At 39.4% G+C, this 16,523-nt stretch overlaps 2 protein-coding genes across 4 annotated transcripts; both read right to left on the reverse strand.

Annotated features, from left to right (window-relative positions):
• tnfrsf1b (tumor necrosis factor receptor superfamily, member 1B) lies at positions 1 to 9,023 on the reverse strand. Of its 2 annotated transcripts, none has more exons than XM_069145839.1 (9): positions 8,754 to 9,023; positions 7,308 to 7,413; positions 4,685 to 4,810; positions 4,407 to 4,565; positions 3,853 to 3,946; positions 3,520 to 3,779; positions 3,320 to 3,400; positions 3,066 to 3,124; positions 1 to 1,076 (listed from the first exon to the last, which is right to left on the reverse strand). In XM_069145839.1, the coding sequence occupies exons 1-9, from the start codon at positions 8,802 to 8,804 to the stop codon at positions 399 to 401; spliced, it is 1,614 nt and encodes a 537-aa protein (XP_069001940.1). In that variant the 5' UTR covers positions 8,805 to 9,023; the 3' UTR covers positions 1 to 398. The 2 variants fall into 2 exon arrangements, with proteins under 2 accessions (XP_069001940.1, XP_069001930.1); XM_069145829.1 differs by having other exon boundaries at positions 2 to 1,076; positions 3,320 to 3,406.
• A 1,438-nt stretch (positions 9,024 to 10,461) lies between these two features.
• miip (migration and invasion inhibitory protein) lies at positions 10,462 to 16,304 on the reverse strand. Of its 2 annotated transcripts, XM_069151995.1 has the most exons (9): positions 16,035 to 16,304; positions 15,291 to 15,493; positions 14,702 to 14,807; positions 14,512 to 14,623; positions 14,349 to 14,428; positions 14,127 to 14,253; positions 13,283 to 13,379; positions 12,796 to 12,909; positions 10,462 to 11,802 (listed from the first exon to the last, which is right to left on the reverse strand). In XM_069151995.1, the coding sequence occupies exons 1-9, from the start codon at positions 16,213 to 16,215 to the stop codon at positions 11,674 to 11,676; spliced, it is 1,149 nt and encodes a 382-aa protein (XP_069008096.1). In that variant the 5' UTR covers positions 16,216 to 16,304; the 3' UTR covers positions 10,462 to 11,673. The 2 variants fall into 2 exon arrangements, with proteins under 2 accessions (XP_069008096.1, XP_069008104.1); XM_069152003.1 differs by lacking the exons at positions 14,349 to 14,428; positions 14,512 to 14,623.
• Between the last annotated feature and the right edge of the window lie 219 nt (positions 16,305 to 16,523).

The following is a 16,523-nucleotide window of genomic DNA, read 5'->3' on the forward strand; positions in this document are numbered from 1 at the left end:
CGATAAAATATCTTATGACCTATTTATATATTTTTATATGGGATAAGTTGTAGTTTGGGTAGCAATTTAAATACTTGTAAAGATAAGAAGGTTTCTGTGTTATTATTTGTTATGATGACTGCAGACGACAGGTCATCATTTTCTTGCCATTTGTACATGCTATTGCTTGGTAATCACTAAAGGAAAGACAATATTGACATCTTTATTTACAGTACATGTATACATATAAGTACATATAGTACATATAAACAGACTAAACAACAGTTAACAAATTTAATATGGAAACAGAATACGTGCCATACCTTCAGTACAAGTGCATTTCATGAGCTTGTCAGATTGTTTTCAGTCTTGTATCATGAAATAGAAAATATTGATCAGTCTTTTAGTCAAATGACTTTTCATGTACTGAAACTGTCACTCTCCTGCACTGACATCAGCGACTGTTTGCCATCTTCTTGCTGTGGGGTGCTAAAGGACGCCTCTTCCTCGCCAAAGGGCAGTTCACAGTCTGCTTGCATCAGGTCTGTGGGCATGAAAGGCGATGTCCCACAAGACCCGTTCCTTATATTCAAAGTGATGTTGACATTGAAGAGGGGGCTGGTCGTCACGGGGCTGGTGATCTGCAGGTTGGTGGGCTGAGAGGAGGACTGTGTGAGGCTGGTGGGCTGAGAGGAGGACTGTGTGAAGCTGGTGGGCTGAGAGGAGGACTGTGTGAGGCTGGTGGGCTGAGAGGAGGACTGTGTGAAGCTGGTGGGCTGAGGAGTGACGGGCTCCATGTTGGACTGTAAAGTCATCGGCTCCGACAGAGCAGAGTAGGGATTGCTAAGTGCTGAAGTGGACTGTAAAGTCATCGGCTCCGACAGAGCAGAGTTGGGATTGTTAAGAGCTAAAGTGGACTGTAAAGGGCTGATGGATTCATGGCTGCTGTGACCATCTGCTCTAGTTAAAGATTCAGTATTGTTACTGCACTGACTGTGGCCACTGCTGGCTTCCCCTCTCTCCAGCAGGTATTGTCGTTCTGGTACGGTAACTGTGAATGAAGTCACCTGAGGTTCCTTCAAATAATTCTGACTGATCTGCAATCGGAAAAAATACAAAGTATTACTTTCAGGTTTAAAAAAAAAAAAAACAGTTCCCCTTATGTTGGCCTGTATATCGGCCGGTATCAGACAATCGTGAATTTCTGCAGTGATTAAAATATATTTGGATGTACTGCTGTTGACAACATCCATTTATTAAATCAAGAGGCAACTATTAGTGTCACAAGACATGGTCAAAACCAAGTACATTGAAGGAAAGTGTCTGAAACACGAAAGGGCTTTTAATTTAAAATGGAGGAAGTTGCAGAATTTTGGCCGATCAATGGTGACTTCAGCTGTTGTCTTCTGATAGACAGCAGACAATTATGTTGCATTATGTGATTGAATATTGGATGGTAAGATAAATTCAGCTAACCCTCAACATGTTTAGGAGGACAGTTCCATAATCCACATACTTAAAGTAGGTTCTTGGGTTCAACTAAATTGGAGCCGCAACATGAACAAGACCTCCGCTGTTAGCAGTAGCACTAATATTAACACGCTGCTCCCAGCATTCGAAGCTCTGCTGTGTGAACGTCTGACTCTGTTCTTGTTCTCTTTTGGAGCCAGGCCTAAATTCCTGTCAGCTTAATCTAACCATAATTATACTGTCTGCAAACAGGGAAAAGTAGGCAGGTGAGAACGGAAACAAATGACCAAGGAGTAAAATGTGGAGGAACCAATACTTTGTACCAGTGAGTACTGGCCCAATTTGAGCACTGAATACAGTTGTTCTGGCAGACAGTTCACTGGGAATGTATTTTTGTATCTTTATTATACAAGCAAAAAAATAGTTTTAAAAGCAAATTTCTTGCGCTGCAATAAAAATCCAAGTTTGTAAGCAAAAATATATAAACTGAGAATAAATTATTTGCATAGCAAACAACTTTGCTCTTACAGTTTTGTTAGTTTTGGTCACAGAATTGAGAATTTTGCTTATGAAACTAGACTTTTTGTCTGCAAGTTGAGTTTGGATCTAGTGGGCGGGTGTATGGTGGTAGGCTGCCCGCATTTCCAGCGGCACGTACCGTCTCCGACGTAGTTAAAGTTAACAAGACTACATGTGCAGTTTTCCACAAGTGGTGCTGATCCTTTCAGTGACATGTGCTGCTCGTTTTTCACCGACACAAACGTTTCCTAACAGGCTGCATCTTCATCCAGCGGGATAGGAAACAATATGTACCGGTGGAAATACGAGCAGCATCCCGCTGTGTGTCCCAACTGAGGCGATCAGCATGCTGATGGCATTGGCAGCATGAAATATAACCAAAGTGAAAGCTGTGCTGCCAAAGTTAAAAGCGTTTCAATAGAAAAAGATAAATATAACACAAACATAACTCCATGTAGTTAAACACAGTCCTCTCCTCGTCGGGTGTTTACGGAAGCAGCGGCGTGTCTCCAAACTTTGTGAGTCTGAGACAATATACCAATAGAAACTCCGTCTCCAGCAACTACATCCAACTCAACTCGTAGGCTTTTGACTTGAGAGCAAAGGTTTTCAATTTGCAGCCAGAAAGTCTAGTTTCATAATTTTATTCTCAGTTTATATATTTTTACTTACAAACTTGATTTTTTTTTTTATTGCAGTGCAAGAAATTTGCTTTTAAAACTATTTTTTTTTTTGATTGCATAATAAAGACACAAAAATACCTTCATAGTTCACTTTTATGGTGCCTGAATTGTTACGTTTTTGTTGAAACTGTAAATTAATTTATTACAGCAGTTGCAGTTAGTGGTGGTGTTGTAGTGGACTGCATTATAATCGTGTTTATAACATTCTGCCTTTAAATGGAAAGGACACAATTTTAACCCCTCTCAATTCAATGTAGTTGAATAAGAAGAGGATTGAATTTAGGCATTTTCAAAAACTGAACATTATAAACGTATTCATGGCAGAGCTCTTGTTTTGAATTTACAATTTACTGTAGAGGTGTAATTCATAAATTGAGTGTGTATGCAGACAAATACGAAAAAGCCGAGACTCACTTCATCACCACTCTCGCAGTTTCCATTTGCATCCACTTTCGGATGTAGTTCTGCAGAGTCTAGGAAAAGAGAAACAGTGATGGCAAGTGAGGTCGTGAAAATGTGATACAAACAGTGTCTGATAAAGATGTTGACCACCATTGGTCATTTTTATTCTATATTTCAAGTTGAAGATAAATATAATGTAGAAAAAAGCATAACTTTTACACAAAACAAGAATATGATTTATGCACTTCTTTGCAGGATGCCGTTACCTTTCATCTGAATTCGTTTACAAAGGAACAGCAGCATGAGAGTGATGAAAAATAAAAGGACTCCAATGACACCGCTAACGACTGCAGCTAACAGAGAGGTAACAGACACAGAAGAAGAAAGAGACAAAGACATTTTGAAACACTGCTCATACTTCAAAGTTTAGTTATGATTGTTTAGAAACACCAAGTTAGTCAGTTACCCAGTTTACTATCAGATTCTGTGGTTGGTGTCGGGCCTTTTGTAGAAGAGTTCAATGCTTCCAGCAAAACCAAAGCTGTGACAGACTGTGTGGAGACTCTTGATCCATGTGCAGTCGTCGAGTCTGAGTTTGCTATGACTGTACTCATCACTGTACTTGCAGGTGTAATCGCACTCTCAGCGAGTATTGTTGAGGGCTGTCTTTCACACACAGTGTCTGAGGTAGCATCACCTTTTGTAACAACAGCCCTCCCAAAACAGCTGCAGACAATAAAGAAAGAGGTCAGAGTGAGATACTCACAGCTGGATACAAATGTGTCCCTCCTTCACTCACCGTGTATGCGGCCTACAGGGGTCAATAGAGGAGACGGTGTTGGAGAACGTCCCATTAGTGCACCTTTCACACCTCACGTCTGAGTTTGCCTTTCCTGACAACAACACCCAAACATTTCCCCATTATAAGTCACATTTCATTTCATGACAGCCATTTTGCTACTAATATTTACTAAATCAAACATGTTGTACTTTGGATTAGACTCATAATTAAGTCTTACAGTATACTTTGTTGGTATAATTTCTATCAATGTCATGAAAGATATGATGCAATTAGTTATATCACATAGGTATTATAGAATGTATAATAACATTATATGTAAAATAAATGGTAGATTGAAATTCAGTGGGACACAGTTTGTGTGAACTGGCCGTTATATTGGGGTCCACACTATTAAAACTGTAATTCTATTCAAATCTATTTGCACTAATTGAAGGGGTCCCTTATGGTAAGAAGATGGCACATCTATAACAAATGGCTTATCTTTGCATTTTAAAGTCAAATATTTTAAAGATCACATGTAAAGTATACTGAAAGATACTGAAAGCCTGTACCTGGCACAGAAACTCCAAAACCAGCTCTGCATCGTTTGTACTTTTTACAATCTGTGCAGTACGGATCATTGAAATCCAGGAGGCAGTATGTCCCAGGCTGGCACATGCACTTGGACCCTTTCGTAGAGGAGCAGTTCTGGGCATACTGCAGACCCTTGTCTGATTAAATACAGAAATATATGTTTTGCTAACATGGACCATTTGTGAAAATGTAAAACAAAACAATAAATGGATAAATATAGAATATTAACATGGAGATTAACAGTACAGCTACTGACCTGATTTGCATTTAGTACATGAGAAGCAGTTTGGTGAGTAGTTCCAGCTCTCCATGTACTGGCTTGGTCCACATGGTTCACATACACTCTCACTGGTTTCAGAGCATTCTTGTGCAAGTCGGTACCCTGTTATAAAATACAGTCAGTTATTATACAGTTACTCATAAAATGCAATGACAAAGATGAATAATGGTGAAATAATAATAATAAACATTTTTCATGAAGCAATTTTCTGAACAATGTTACAAAGTGCTTTGCAAAAAGGAAATAAAATGAGGCAGATAAAATTAGAATAAGGCCAGAAGACATTACAGGAAGAGAAATACAATAAGATGTATTAGACAATAAAAAGTCATTAAAAAAGTTGAAATTAAGACTGAAATAATATTAAACATTTTCAAAAGCTTGCACTAAAGTTTATAGGTAGAGCTTTAGTGTGTCTGATTTCAGGAGGCAGAGAGTTCCGCAGTGTGGCGGCTCTGATAGGTAGGTAGGTAGGTAGGTATATACTTTATTGTAAAGTATATATATATATTTATAGCAAAGGCCTGATCACCATAGTTAACAGCTGCGACCTGGAAGTAGCCAACAGGGCTCCGTCTGTGATTTTTAATGGCCAAAGGTAAAAAAAAAAAAACCTGTTGAGTTTTGTAGCAAGGCCATTTAATGCCAAAATTTTAGCAATAACATTTTTTAATCAATCAAAAATCCAACAGGGATCCAGTGTAGAAAGGTAAGCACCGAGGGAATGTGACCATACCTGTGATTATGAATCCATGTGTAAAATACGTTGAACATGCATTTTATAATGACGCAATAGCTGTGTGACTTCACAATTTTCACTAACGGAGGAAATCATAAAAAGTTAAATTTCACATTATTTTTCATGCATTTTCATTCTACATTAGGCTGTATGTGGTCATCTGGGCTTGACTTTGTTCTCCTCATTGTATGATCACATTTCTAAAACACAGCACAGTCAACAATGAAATAGTGAAACAGGAGATGTGTTGTTATTATATGTTTAACTAGCATGAAATGAAACACATTTCACAGCCAATCCAAGGTTGCTACCCTCGCTCACTCAATACATAAGTGGGATGGAAAACAACTCCACACTGAGTGGGAGAGATCAGATTAGCAGGCACATGAGATCAAGTTATTACTTGAGCAGGGATGGAGAGGACAAAGCTGCTGAAAAAGCTTCCAAGCAAAACTGCATTCCTGCCCTTCACGACCCAAATCATGTTGTCACAACTGCTTTTCAAAGCCAAAACACAGCATCACGTATTAGCTACAGTTGTAGTTATGTATAGTTGTATTCCTCTGCCAACCAGTCAAGTTGCAGTTGACATCCATGTTCGTCCCGACTCAATACTCGACATTGTGTCAACTTGGTTTGACACAATGTTATATACTTCGTGTAGTGAAGTATTTGAAGGAGTCTGTATTCGTTAACATGCGTGGCCATTATGTCTGATTCTGATAGAACACATAGTTCTACCCATGACAGTAGACAATGCTCTAAATATGGATCTTGCAGCAAAGAAGCTACAAATTCTGAAATGTGGATGCTGCACGCACATCTTCAACATGACAGCACAGAAAATTTATACAATCAGCAAAGTTTCAAGGTGAATACCCAAGATTAGTGTCACCAATTCAGTATCTAACTACAGGTTCTGTTCTGTTCCTGAGGTATGGGATCACATTCATAGCAATGGGACGGACATGAAGTAACCACAGAAGGGTAATCAGTTCATCCGAGTAAACATTTGTGCCACATTTCAGGGTGTTCTCTCAATGCATTTCTGAGGCACGGAGTTCACAATAATGGGATGGATGTGAGGTCTTAGTGACCTTTGACCACAAAAATTTTATCAGTTCATCCTTTCGTGCTTCCAAAACAAAGTTTGTGTAAAATATAAAGACATGCCTTCAAGGCATTCCTGAGCTATTGTTTTCATGAAAATGGCAGGATGTGAGGTCATATTGATGTTGACATTGGGCCTTTGGACATCCAAAACTTAAACAGTTTATTGTAGAGTTCAATTGAAAATCTGTGCCAAATTTAAAGACCTTCCCTCAAGGCGTACCCTGAGATATCACATTTAGAAAAATAGGGCAGACATGAGGTTGCTGAGACCTTCACTTGTGACCTCTAAAATCAAATCAGTTTAAACTTGGGATCAAGGGAAACAATTAAATGTGCTCTGCATGCAAAGAAAAGCCTGTTCAGCCTGATACTGCATTTTCATTCAGGTTTCATGAAGTAGGTGCTTCCTCATATTAGGTGTCCAATTTGTTTGGGCAGCATAAGAGGGTGAGACAGAGCCAGCGAAATTCCTCATAACTTATCTGCTAACATCAATGGATGGATACACAATTGTGTACTCGCTTTGTGTCCTTGTCTCAGGATGACACAAGAAAAAAAATGGCTTAAAATTGTCTTCAGCTACAGTAGATGTTGCTTATCTTTGTCCACACTCAAGCTTTTACTGACATGTGTCATCAAGAAGCTTTTATCGTTTCTTCTACTGACACAGTGTCTGACCACTGGTATATACTATTGTGAAATTTAGAAAAATTGCAGCCCTTGCTGAGTTTACAGGATAGCACATACCAGGGTGGCACTTCTTGCAGCACAGGTTAGAACTATCCAGCCAGAACTCTCCTTTTTTGTCGTGACAGTTTCCATTTGAGTCCGCCTGATATGGCTGAGAGAAGACCTATAGGAAAGAGAAGGTAATTAATTTTCTGCTTTTCATTTTGAGATTGTCAAGAACATAAAAGCCTTTTGTTTTAACCCTCTGACACACAACCTATTAGGCAGGTACATTTTATGATTTTGGTATCTTTTTGCAACCCATTCACACATTTTTCTTGTAACTGCATCTATACTGAAGGACTTTTTTTTTTTTTTTTTTTTTTTTTTTTTTTTCATTCAAGCTTAAACCAAGTAATCATCATATTTTCAAAACCAAAAAAATTGTCATTGGCTGATAAGGGAAACATTGTGACCAATGACTATTTATGTTTTTAAAATATGTTGAATAGGAGCTAAAAATGATGCTGACCACCCACACCTGCTCCCACCTTTTCCTTCTAGTAATGCTGCTGGCCTGAGCTGGAGACTTGGTCAAACAAGCAGCCTTTGTTATAATTTGTACAAGGTTTATTCACCTGTAAAGTGTCTCTCCTCTCTGTGGGGCCCTCTAAAACTAAGCACTGCACAAATATTATAAACAGCAAACACAGTGTTGGAACACTGAAAGAAGTCATGACACAGTAGCTGTTCATACCCCTGCCCTGTGTGAAAGACTTGAAAGAGCCTCACCACCGTGCCCTCCAATGACTTCCAAAAGTAAAAATATGCTGACTGCAGCCTTGTGTTTCTCGTATTACAGGAAACGGAGGCGACAACATAGAGGCCCTCAGTTCCAGAGCACTGAATTTGTGTGTGGTGTGACCGCCAACATTACAGGGCGTGATGATGAACATGTTCTGTGAGACTTCATGAAATTAATTGCTGGTAGTTTGGCAGAGAACATTGTGTTGTTTCCTTTTTCTCTTGGCTGCATGCCTGAACTAACTCATTGTCTTTAACCAGAAATGCAGTGATAGTGGAATACAGTAGAAAGAATTGCAGCAATGAGACATTCAAACTGAAACCAACAATTCATACCACACCACAACTTATGCAATAAAAACTCACAGAGTGTAACATTGTCACATTGAGGACAAAACATCAAAACATATATAGTTGTAGAGGGACAGTTTCAAAAATGTTTTATAAGAAATAAAAAACTCCCCTTTGACAACTTCAGGACAGGTGACAAAATTAGACAATATACAATTTACATTTTAGAATTTTGACACAAACATAGTTTAGATTTTTCTTAAAGTCTGTTTAACGTCACACTTTCTGGAACTAAGTCATATAATAGATTCTATAAACTAACTGTTGCCATTGCATTTAAGCAGTGTGTTGGTCATCGGCTGAATCCCGACTGTCTACATTCCCTCATAAACACAGCGTGACTGACCTACACACAGACACAAAGCCTACCTTGGAGATTTGGGCAGTAAGCAGAACCAGCAGTATAAGTATGTCCTTCATTGCTTCTTTAAAGCAAATTGCAGAGGGGAGGACACAGCAGTGTTGTTCATTACATGGGGGCGGGTCAACACTGTGCAAATGGGAGAGCGATTTCCTTGAACTGAGTCAAGTATTTGAAGGAAGGAAATGAGCAGGCAGACTGTAACCCAATTTCTCTGAACTTAGGTAAAAAACTAGAATGAGGTTAGACAGAGTTGAAATAAGATCAAAAACTTATGCTGTACAACCACACATTGATATATATCTATTATTTACGTCCAGCATAAACATACTTTGAAGTTGTCTTTTTTTGACCTGTCTCTGGTCTGTAAAAAGAAATTCCCTCTTGTAAGTTATCACATTTACCTGATTAACAATAATGTAATTCATGTTCCTTAGTTTGATACTGATAGACAGAAAAACACTAATGTTAAAGTAAAAACAGACCTCCACAAATATAAAATACAAAAAAACAGAAGTATTTACCCACTTTAACAGAGCACACCTAATCCATTGATCGATATGTTAAATGGAGATCACCTCTGTGTGGAGACATCATTTTAATCCTAAAACAGTAACAAAATCTTCCTGGATCAAATTATCTCATCATATCATTCAGTGTAAATGAACTCGAGTCATATGGAGGCTGTAAAAAAAAATTCAACTGTGCGAAAATTAGTGCTGCTCTGTGTCTCATTTAATGTGGGTGGGTTGATGGTAAATGGGCAGTGCTGACTTTTTGGCCAAAAAAAATGAAGTGGATTCACATTATTTTCTCTTCTTGTTGTTTATTTGTCCAGATGCTGTGCAGTTGTGAGACCAGCTTGGTGTGCAGTGGTAACTATAATAGGTTTGTTTTAGTTATTACAAAATTTCAATAATCAGGGTATCGACCTAATTTACTAAAGAACTGACACATGCGGCTGGGTTTCTATGCTGTTGCAGGCTATTGTAGCGTAGAGTCACATAACAGAGGTCTTTTTGTTCTGTATTAGTGATCAAGAATCCACTTTTTCACCAGAAACACAGGTTTAGCTCTCGGTGACTGCTCGTAGTTGGCTTTGCTGAAGACTCTGAAGCCTGCCAATTTCACCTCCATTTTCAGATGGAGGTGAGGTTGTCTCCCTTTATCGTAATCTCCTCCCTAATGACTGCTTCATTGTAGTCAAAACTTATCTTCAGCTGCATGACTGCATCCGCTCATTCTGTGCCCAGTTTAATGCCCCTGTGCTTCACTGTTTGTTCCTGTGTGAAAATTGACATTTCACAAGAAAGTTTCCCCTCCCACATTCTCAGCGTTTCTCTGGTGCTCAATACAGCAGTAGCAGCCCTGTTGTCCATTGCAGTCTTGCTATAGTTTATCTATATTAAATTACTTTTGTCATGTTAATCTGAGTATATTTTAAATATGACACCTTCAGTTTTTACCAGAGTATGATACCACTGTATAAGATGTGAGCAGTAGAAGTGAAGCCTGTTTAAAATGGCTTAATGTTTTGGCTCACTTTATGAGCATCGATTTTTGATACTGAACTGATGAGTAATTTCTGTAGTTTTTAAATAACAGACTTGAAACTTCGAGTTAGGAATGAACGTGCCGTCTGCACTTATTTTTTCATGTTGTTACTCTCACTGTAGTGTCAACCGTGCTGACATTTCAGATCAAAAACTGTGTCTATTATTCAGCGTCAAATCCTATTTATTTCCATGGCAACTAATGGCTGCCTGAAGGAAGAAAAACAGCCTATGTCACATTTTTATTCTAAGTGGTACAGAAATGGTTGATAGTAATCATGAACTAAATACCATACATTTTCTGTGAAGTTCAGCCTCCGACCACAAATCTTCAGTGTTGGATTACAAACTACACGTCATAAAGTTGTAATTTGAGGTAAACCGTGAGGACATGACACGGGCTTCAGTTGCATTACTTTTCTTGACAACTCTTTTTACCAAAATCATATTACAAAGCCACATCTCACACAAAGCTTCCCTGTTGGCCCGGCATCCCAGCTCTAAGATCACAATTATCAGTCTGCCTGCCAGATAACAGCTGCTGCTTATTTTTGATCATTTCATCGAACACGCCCCAATACATTTTACAATCTAAGTTCTAAAAAGACATTGGCCTGCAAGAAACAAACTGGAAAAACAAAACTGTCATTGGTGGGATTGTAACAGCGTGTGACGTTAAACATAGGTGGTTGTGGTTTCCTGTGCGCTACAGCTCCTGTACAGTACATCAGCCGATGCCTCTGGTTCTACAGTGCTCTCGGTCCCACAGTAAAGGAAGTCTTAAAGGTAGTTTAAAAACAGAAGTAAGCAAGAATCTGGTGGCCAAAATAAACAGCTGAAAAGGGAAACACAAACTCATGCCTGACAGACAAAAATCATTTCGTGACTTCCTTAAAGTTGTAACTAAAGTAACTAACAAACCAAGTGCAGATTTAACCTTTGCTATGTAATCCTAAAACAGTTAATGTGTTCCCTTTTCGCTGTGGCGTAACACTAAACTCTTGCTTCACATCCTTGAGGCTTCACAGTCACATGGAGTATAAATCTGTTCAGGCTTTGACTCAGATGAAAAAAAATGAACTAAAATGTTCAATAACGTAGATTAAACTATTTAAACTGTATCAAACCAGAATGTTTTTATTCACACAGACAAATATATGGCATAAAATTTAGATTTTCACTATATTCTTGAAAATGTATTATTTAATTTTCCAAATAATCTAGTTAAAATCAGGCACTTAAGACCAATGTACGTTTGTTTTCTATAAAAACATCAAAATAAATTAATGCAAATATTCATAATAATTTTTTTAAAATCATTGTGAGTGGTGACAAATGGATCTACAATGATCACAAAATAGATTTAGATGGTTTGTCAGCACACAGGGTGATATGTGCTCCCCAGTTTTCTCTTTGGGGAGAAGTGTTGAAAGGAGTGACGAGCCAGTCGAGACACATCCAAGTTTTGGTCGTGGCTGCTGGACACTTTGGGTGCAGACAGAGCCTGAAAAGTAATAGAACCACCAGTTAATGTGTATCCTGCATATTGGTCTCCAAAAGTATGTTAATGGTAGAGTGAAATTGGTGTTACACATTTTACACACTTTACACATTTTAAAACATGGCAAAAAGTCACTACACACTAAATGTCATTGTACACAAATATCTCACACTCACTGACTACTTTATGAGAAACACCTGTGCACCCGCGTATTTGTGCAATTATGCAATTAGGCATCATGTGGCAGCTGTGAAATTCAGAAAACCATGAGTTTAAAGGTTAGGAGCGTCAGTTAATGTTCATATCAAACATCAAAATAAATAAAAATGTGATTATAAATAGTTTCACTGTCACGTGATGGTTTGTGACAGACAGGTTGGTTTGAGTATTTCAAAAACTGCTGACCTCGTGAGATTTTCATGGACGTCTCTGGAATTTGCACAGAATGTAATAAAAACAGAAAACAGTCAGTGAGCAGTAGTTCTGCGGACAGAAAAGCCCTCTTGAATTCAGAGAAGACTGGCCAGACATGTTGGCGCTGACAGAGAGGCTGCTGAAACTCAGATAACCACTCGTTGTGGCCACAAAAGCATCACCGAATGCACATGATATCAACTCTGAGGGCAGGTGGGCTACAAAAACAGGGGACCATGTCCTCTGAGTGGGCACCGGCTCACCAAAACTTGACAGATGAAGTGGCAATCAGTCATCATTTGAATACCACAGCATGTCTTAGGTTTGTGGCGGACCACATGCGTCCTTTGATGTGCACAACCGATCATCATCTAATATCTACTTCCAGCACGACAACCCGCAATGTCACAAAGCAACAGTCGTCTCAAAATGGTTTAATGAACATGACAAATATTTCAATGTACTTCCATCGTATTCACTGGTGCTCCTAACAAACTGCCTGGTAGGCATGCTTAATATATATTGTATGTACAGAATATACACACCACATATATATACAGTAGTAACTCTGCAGCGTCTCACCTCCAGTTCTTTGTTCAGTGATGAATTCTTTGTATTCAGACTGCTGCGCAAGTCGAGGCTGCCGGGTGGTGGCAGGGTGCTCTGACCTGTGTTTGACCAGCCTGACAGACAGTGCTGAAAAGATACAAATAGATCCATGAAGATGAAGAAAATCCAGATCTTATCCTGTTAGACGGTTACAGGGGGTAGAGTTGATCCCAGCTGCCCCTGGGACAGAGGCGGGGTTCACTCTGGGCAGTTTGCAAGTCAGTTACATAGACAGACAACCATTCATGCTATCATTGACTCCTATGGTGAATTCAGAATCGCCAATTAAGCTTTCCTGCATGTGTTCCGACTGCGAGAGGAAAGTGGGGAGAACATGCAAACTCCACACAGAGAGGCAACAGATGGTCGATTCAAAACAACAATCTTATCGTTGTGAGACAATGTCTAATCAGTCAAATCATGCAGGGATTTTGGTCACTTGAATTCATGTGTTACTCACTGATGGTAACCCCAAACTGTCAGAGGGGTCAAAGCTGCATCGCCGGTGAGCTTTGTACTTGTGAGGTGGAAGGAGGGTGGTGCGAGGGACGCTGACCCTTAGAATTAAAAGAGTACGAAGATAAGTGAGAAACTTGAAAAATTCTATTGTGAGGTGAAAAAAGTTTGTTAGTGACATATATTTTGCTGCACTGTTGATATAAAAACATGACTTTTATATCTGTGGTTGTATCAAAGGAGGCCAACACTGTTACACATTAACCTGTGCAATGATGTGATGCAAAAAACACTTTCTCGGTTGAATTCCCAGAGAACTGCATGTCGCATACGTTGATATCACAACATCAATTTACTTCAACCAAGTTTTAGACCAAGGAACCCAATTTTGTTGAGTAATGCAAAGTGTCACTAGAACTGATCACATATTAGTTGCTATCAAATAGGGAAAATTGCTGGAAAATAAATGTGAATCAATTGAACTCGACTATTCCTATTGCTATTAGAAACTTTAACCTATTTCATTGGAAACCCTAGAGGATGCCTCTTACCACACGTTAACTTAGTACAGGCATTTTTTTTGACAGCATTCCTTGATGAAATACAAGTAAAGCTAGAAACAGTACAGGTTTTAAAGGTGTAAAACATTAATAGACTGAAGAGAAATAACACAGGGTCTCGGTCTCCGCTGCACCGAGGCGACTTGTTGCCTCCTGTATTCACACGGGAGCAACAGAGTGTGTCAAATTAAAAAAAACGAGTGTGAATGTCATTCTGCCGGTGCCGATTAAGTGCTTCATTGTTCATAAGTGGTTTTAAAACACAGTTAAAGTGCACGGCATCAGTACCTGATCAGAGCTGGTTCAGACATAGTGTGAGGGTTGGAGGATTTCTGCTGTTTGCACACAGGACAGCTCTCGTGTGAGTGGAGTGGGACGGGGAACAGTCTGCTGTTAATCCTGTAAGAGAAGGTACCTGGACAAAAGGTGAACAAGCAGAGACAACTGTTAGTTGAGTCTATAGTGAAAGGAAAGGGAGAGTGGCTCATTCAAACAAATGACCCCTCTTACACTGATGAGTGTCCATGTTAGCTTCTGGGTCTTTCTTGTGTGTTAGCGGTGGTGGGATTGGATGGTTTTCCTCAACAAATCTACGAGCAGAGTCAGGTAATTGTCATTTAATGAAGCCATCTTCAATCACGGGTTAACTTGCAACACAGTGAGAAGCACTCACTGGGCTTGTGCGCTGTGGACACACTCGTCTTTATTGAGCGATCGAAACACGCGCAGTTCATTGAAGAACTCGTCAGAGCGCTCGATCAGGGAGTCCTCAGCATCCAGGACTCCTGGCAGCGTGAAACAAACATCCACTTTCAGCAGTCCATGTGATGATTATGTGTGACAGACAGAACAATAAGGTGTACCTGCTATCCAGTCATATCCGAGTAAGGGCTGCAGATGATGCCTGTCAGAGGCAGCGATGTCTTCACTTTCATCAGTCTGAAATGTCACTTGACTCAGCACCTCTCTCTACAAAAGCAAACAAGTAGTGCTATTAGTAATAAGCATGTTCCTAATTTTAGATACTGTCCACCTTTTCACTGGTAAGTGAGCACACATCATGTTGTTAATTTGGGAGATATATAGTTTACTCAGGAATAACTATATAGTTATAGAGTTTAACCTCCCAAAACTGCTTCAAAAATCAATTTAATCTTTAAGAGCTGTATAGATTTGGCACTTGAAGGTGCAAAGTTTGATATTTCCTGAATCATTTCCTACACTTTCTTACAGGTTGAAAGGACTTTGAACAAGAAAAAGATTGGCAATAACATAGATATTGTACATTTGGACACATGCTGCCATTTTCTGCTTCACTGAAATTTGATTATGTTGAATGCATTTTGAGACAGCTGAAGAACATCTTTTTTTTTTAGGTGTAAAAAGAACACCTTCAAATGAGGTCCTGGGGGTTTTCAGTAACATTGCGATGAGTTTTAGGGAATAAGTTACCTGTTCTTTGCTGTGATTTACCAGACAGGACCTGGTGTCGAGTAGCCCCGCGTCTCGTAGTCTGCTGTCTACTCGAGGATGTCTGTGGCTGCCTTTCAAGAGGTCTGGTGCTGTTTTATGTTCTGCAGTTCCTTCACTGTGTTTGAAAGTGAAAGATGGTATGGAAATAATCTGCTGGATGGCTGTTGGTTGCTCGCGAGTATCTGACGAGGACAGAGACGAACACAGCAGTCATTCAATCAGTATTTTATTTATCACATGCTCATCACCGGATGGCAGTGAAATGTAAAGTGACAGCGATGTGACAAGGCTGCGCAACATACAACAACAACATAATGTGCATATATCTATTCAAATTACAAGAAAATGTAAGTATTTAATTTTCCTTTATTTCATTTTTGATCACATAGCAGTAATTATGTAAAGGTGAAATTATCATGTGGCCAAATGGTCTTTATCTCCTTTAACAACTGGCCAAAAAAACCGATTTGCTGTGAAAGTTATTTACTGACAAAGTACCTTCAAATGTTATGTAGCAATTGGCAATGCAACTGCTTTATAACGACGAGAGTTTTTACATGTGTGCTTGAGGCAATTGAACCTGGGTTTGCAGCTGCAACACATGTTTAACATCGTATTTCCCAGCTTTGAGTTCAATTTGATGTGGTCAACTTCACAGCAATAACTATTTCTTACTCTGAGTTTTTAGTGCATTTAAAAGTTTAAACATTTTAATTTAATTACCGGCAAATCTCACGGAGGGCTTGGAGAGGGCTGCCCGGGCAGGACCGCGGTCTCCGTCGGTCAGAGTCACCATTTCTTCATCCTCTCTCTCCCTCTTGCGGCTCATCTCTCTCTGCTGCCTCAGCTGGCTCAACAGATGTTTGTTACGTTCTCGCAAAACGTCCAGTCGATCTGTGGACATCTTTAACACAAACAGTGAGTGTGTTAAAAAAAAAAAAAATCACTTTTATCTCGATGTAAACAAACACGGAAGTGTGCTCCTTTATGTTTTAAACCAGAATCCACCTAACAACCATAACAACGCGTTGACAACGGAGATTTGATTGGCTGTGGACATTCTACCCATGATTCATAGCAACCGTCCGAGGTTTTTCTTAAAGTGACAGACGCGAGTTTGAATAAAGCTTCAGGGCGGCGTGTTGAACAACAGGGGGCGCTATATGTTATGATCAGAGACCATGAGACACTGCTGACAGTTTATGGTCCCAG

This window comes from Embiotoca jacksoni, unplaced genomic scaffold (assembly GCF_022577435.1).
Source record: "Embiotoca jacksoni isolate LCO1_2020_lvr unplaced genomic scaffold, fEmbJac1.0.p SCAF_1, whole genome shotgun sequence".
NCBI classification, from domain to species: domain Eukaryota; kingdom Metazoa; phylum Chordata; class Actinopteri; family Embiotocidae; genus Embiotoca; species Embiotoca jacksoni.

What these genes read in the sequence shown, in the direction of transcription:
- tnfrsf1b (XM_069145829.1), bottom strand. Translation starts at nt 8,804, where the DNA reads ATGAAGGACATACTTATACTGCTGGTTCTGCTTACTGCCCAAATCTCC. An exon ending in ATGTACTAAATGCAAATCAG is followed by an intron (nt 4,566 to 4,684) that starts GTCAGTAGCTGT and finishes GTATTTAATCAG; the next exon opens with ACAAGGGTCTGCAGTATGCC. An exon ending in ACTGCGAGAGTGGTGATGAA is followed by an intron (nt 1,077 to 3,065) that starts GTGAGTCTCGGC and finishes TTCCGATTGCAG; the next exon opens with ATCAGTCAGAATTATTTGAA.
- miip (XM_069151995.1), bottom strand. Translation starts at nt 16,215, where the DNA reads ATGTCCACAGATCGACTGGACGTTTTGCGAGAACGTAACAAACATCTG. An exon ending in GCCCTCCGTGAGATTTGCCG is followed by an intron (nt 15,494 to 16,034) that starts GTAATTAAATTA and finishes TGTCCTCGTCAG; the next exon opens with ATACTCGCGAGCAACCAACA. An exon ending in ACAGTTTGGGGTTACCATCA is followed by an intron (nt 12,910 to 13,282) that starts GTGAGTAACACA and finishes GTATCTTTTCAG; the next exon opens with CACTGTCTGTCAGGCTGGTC.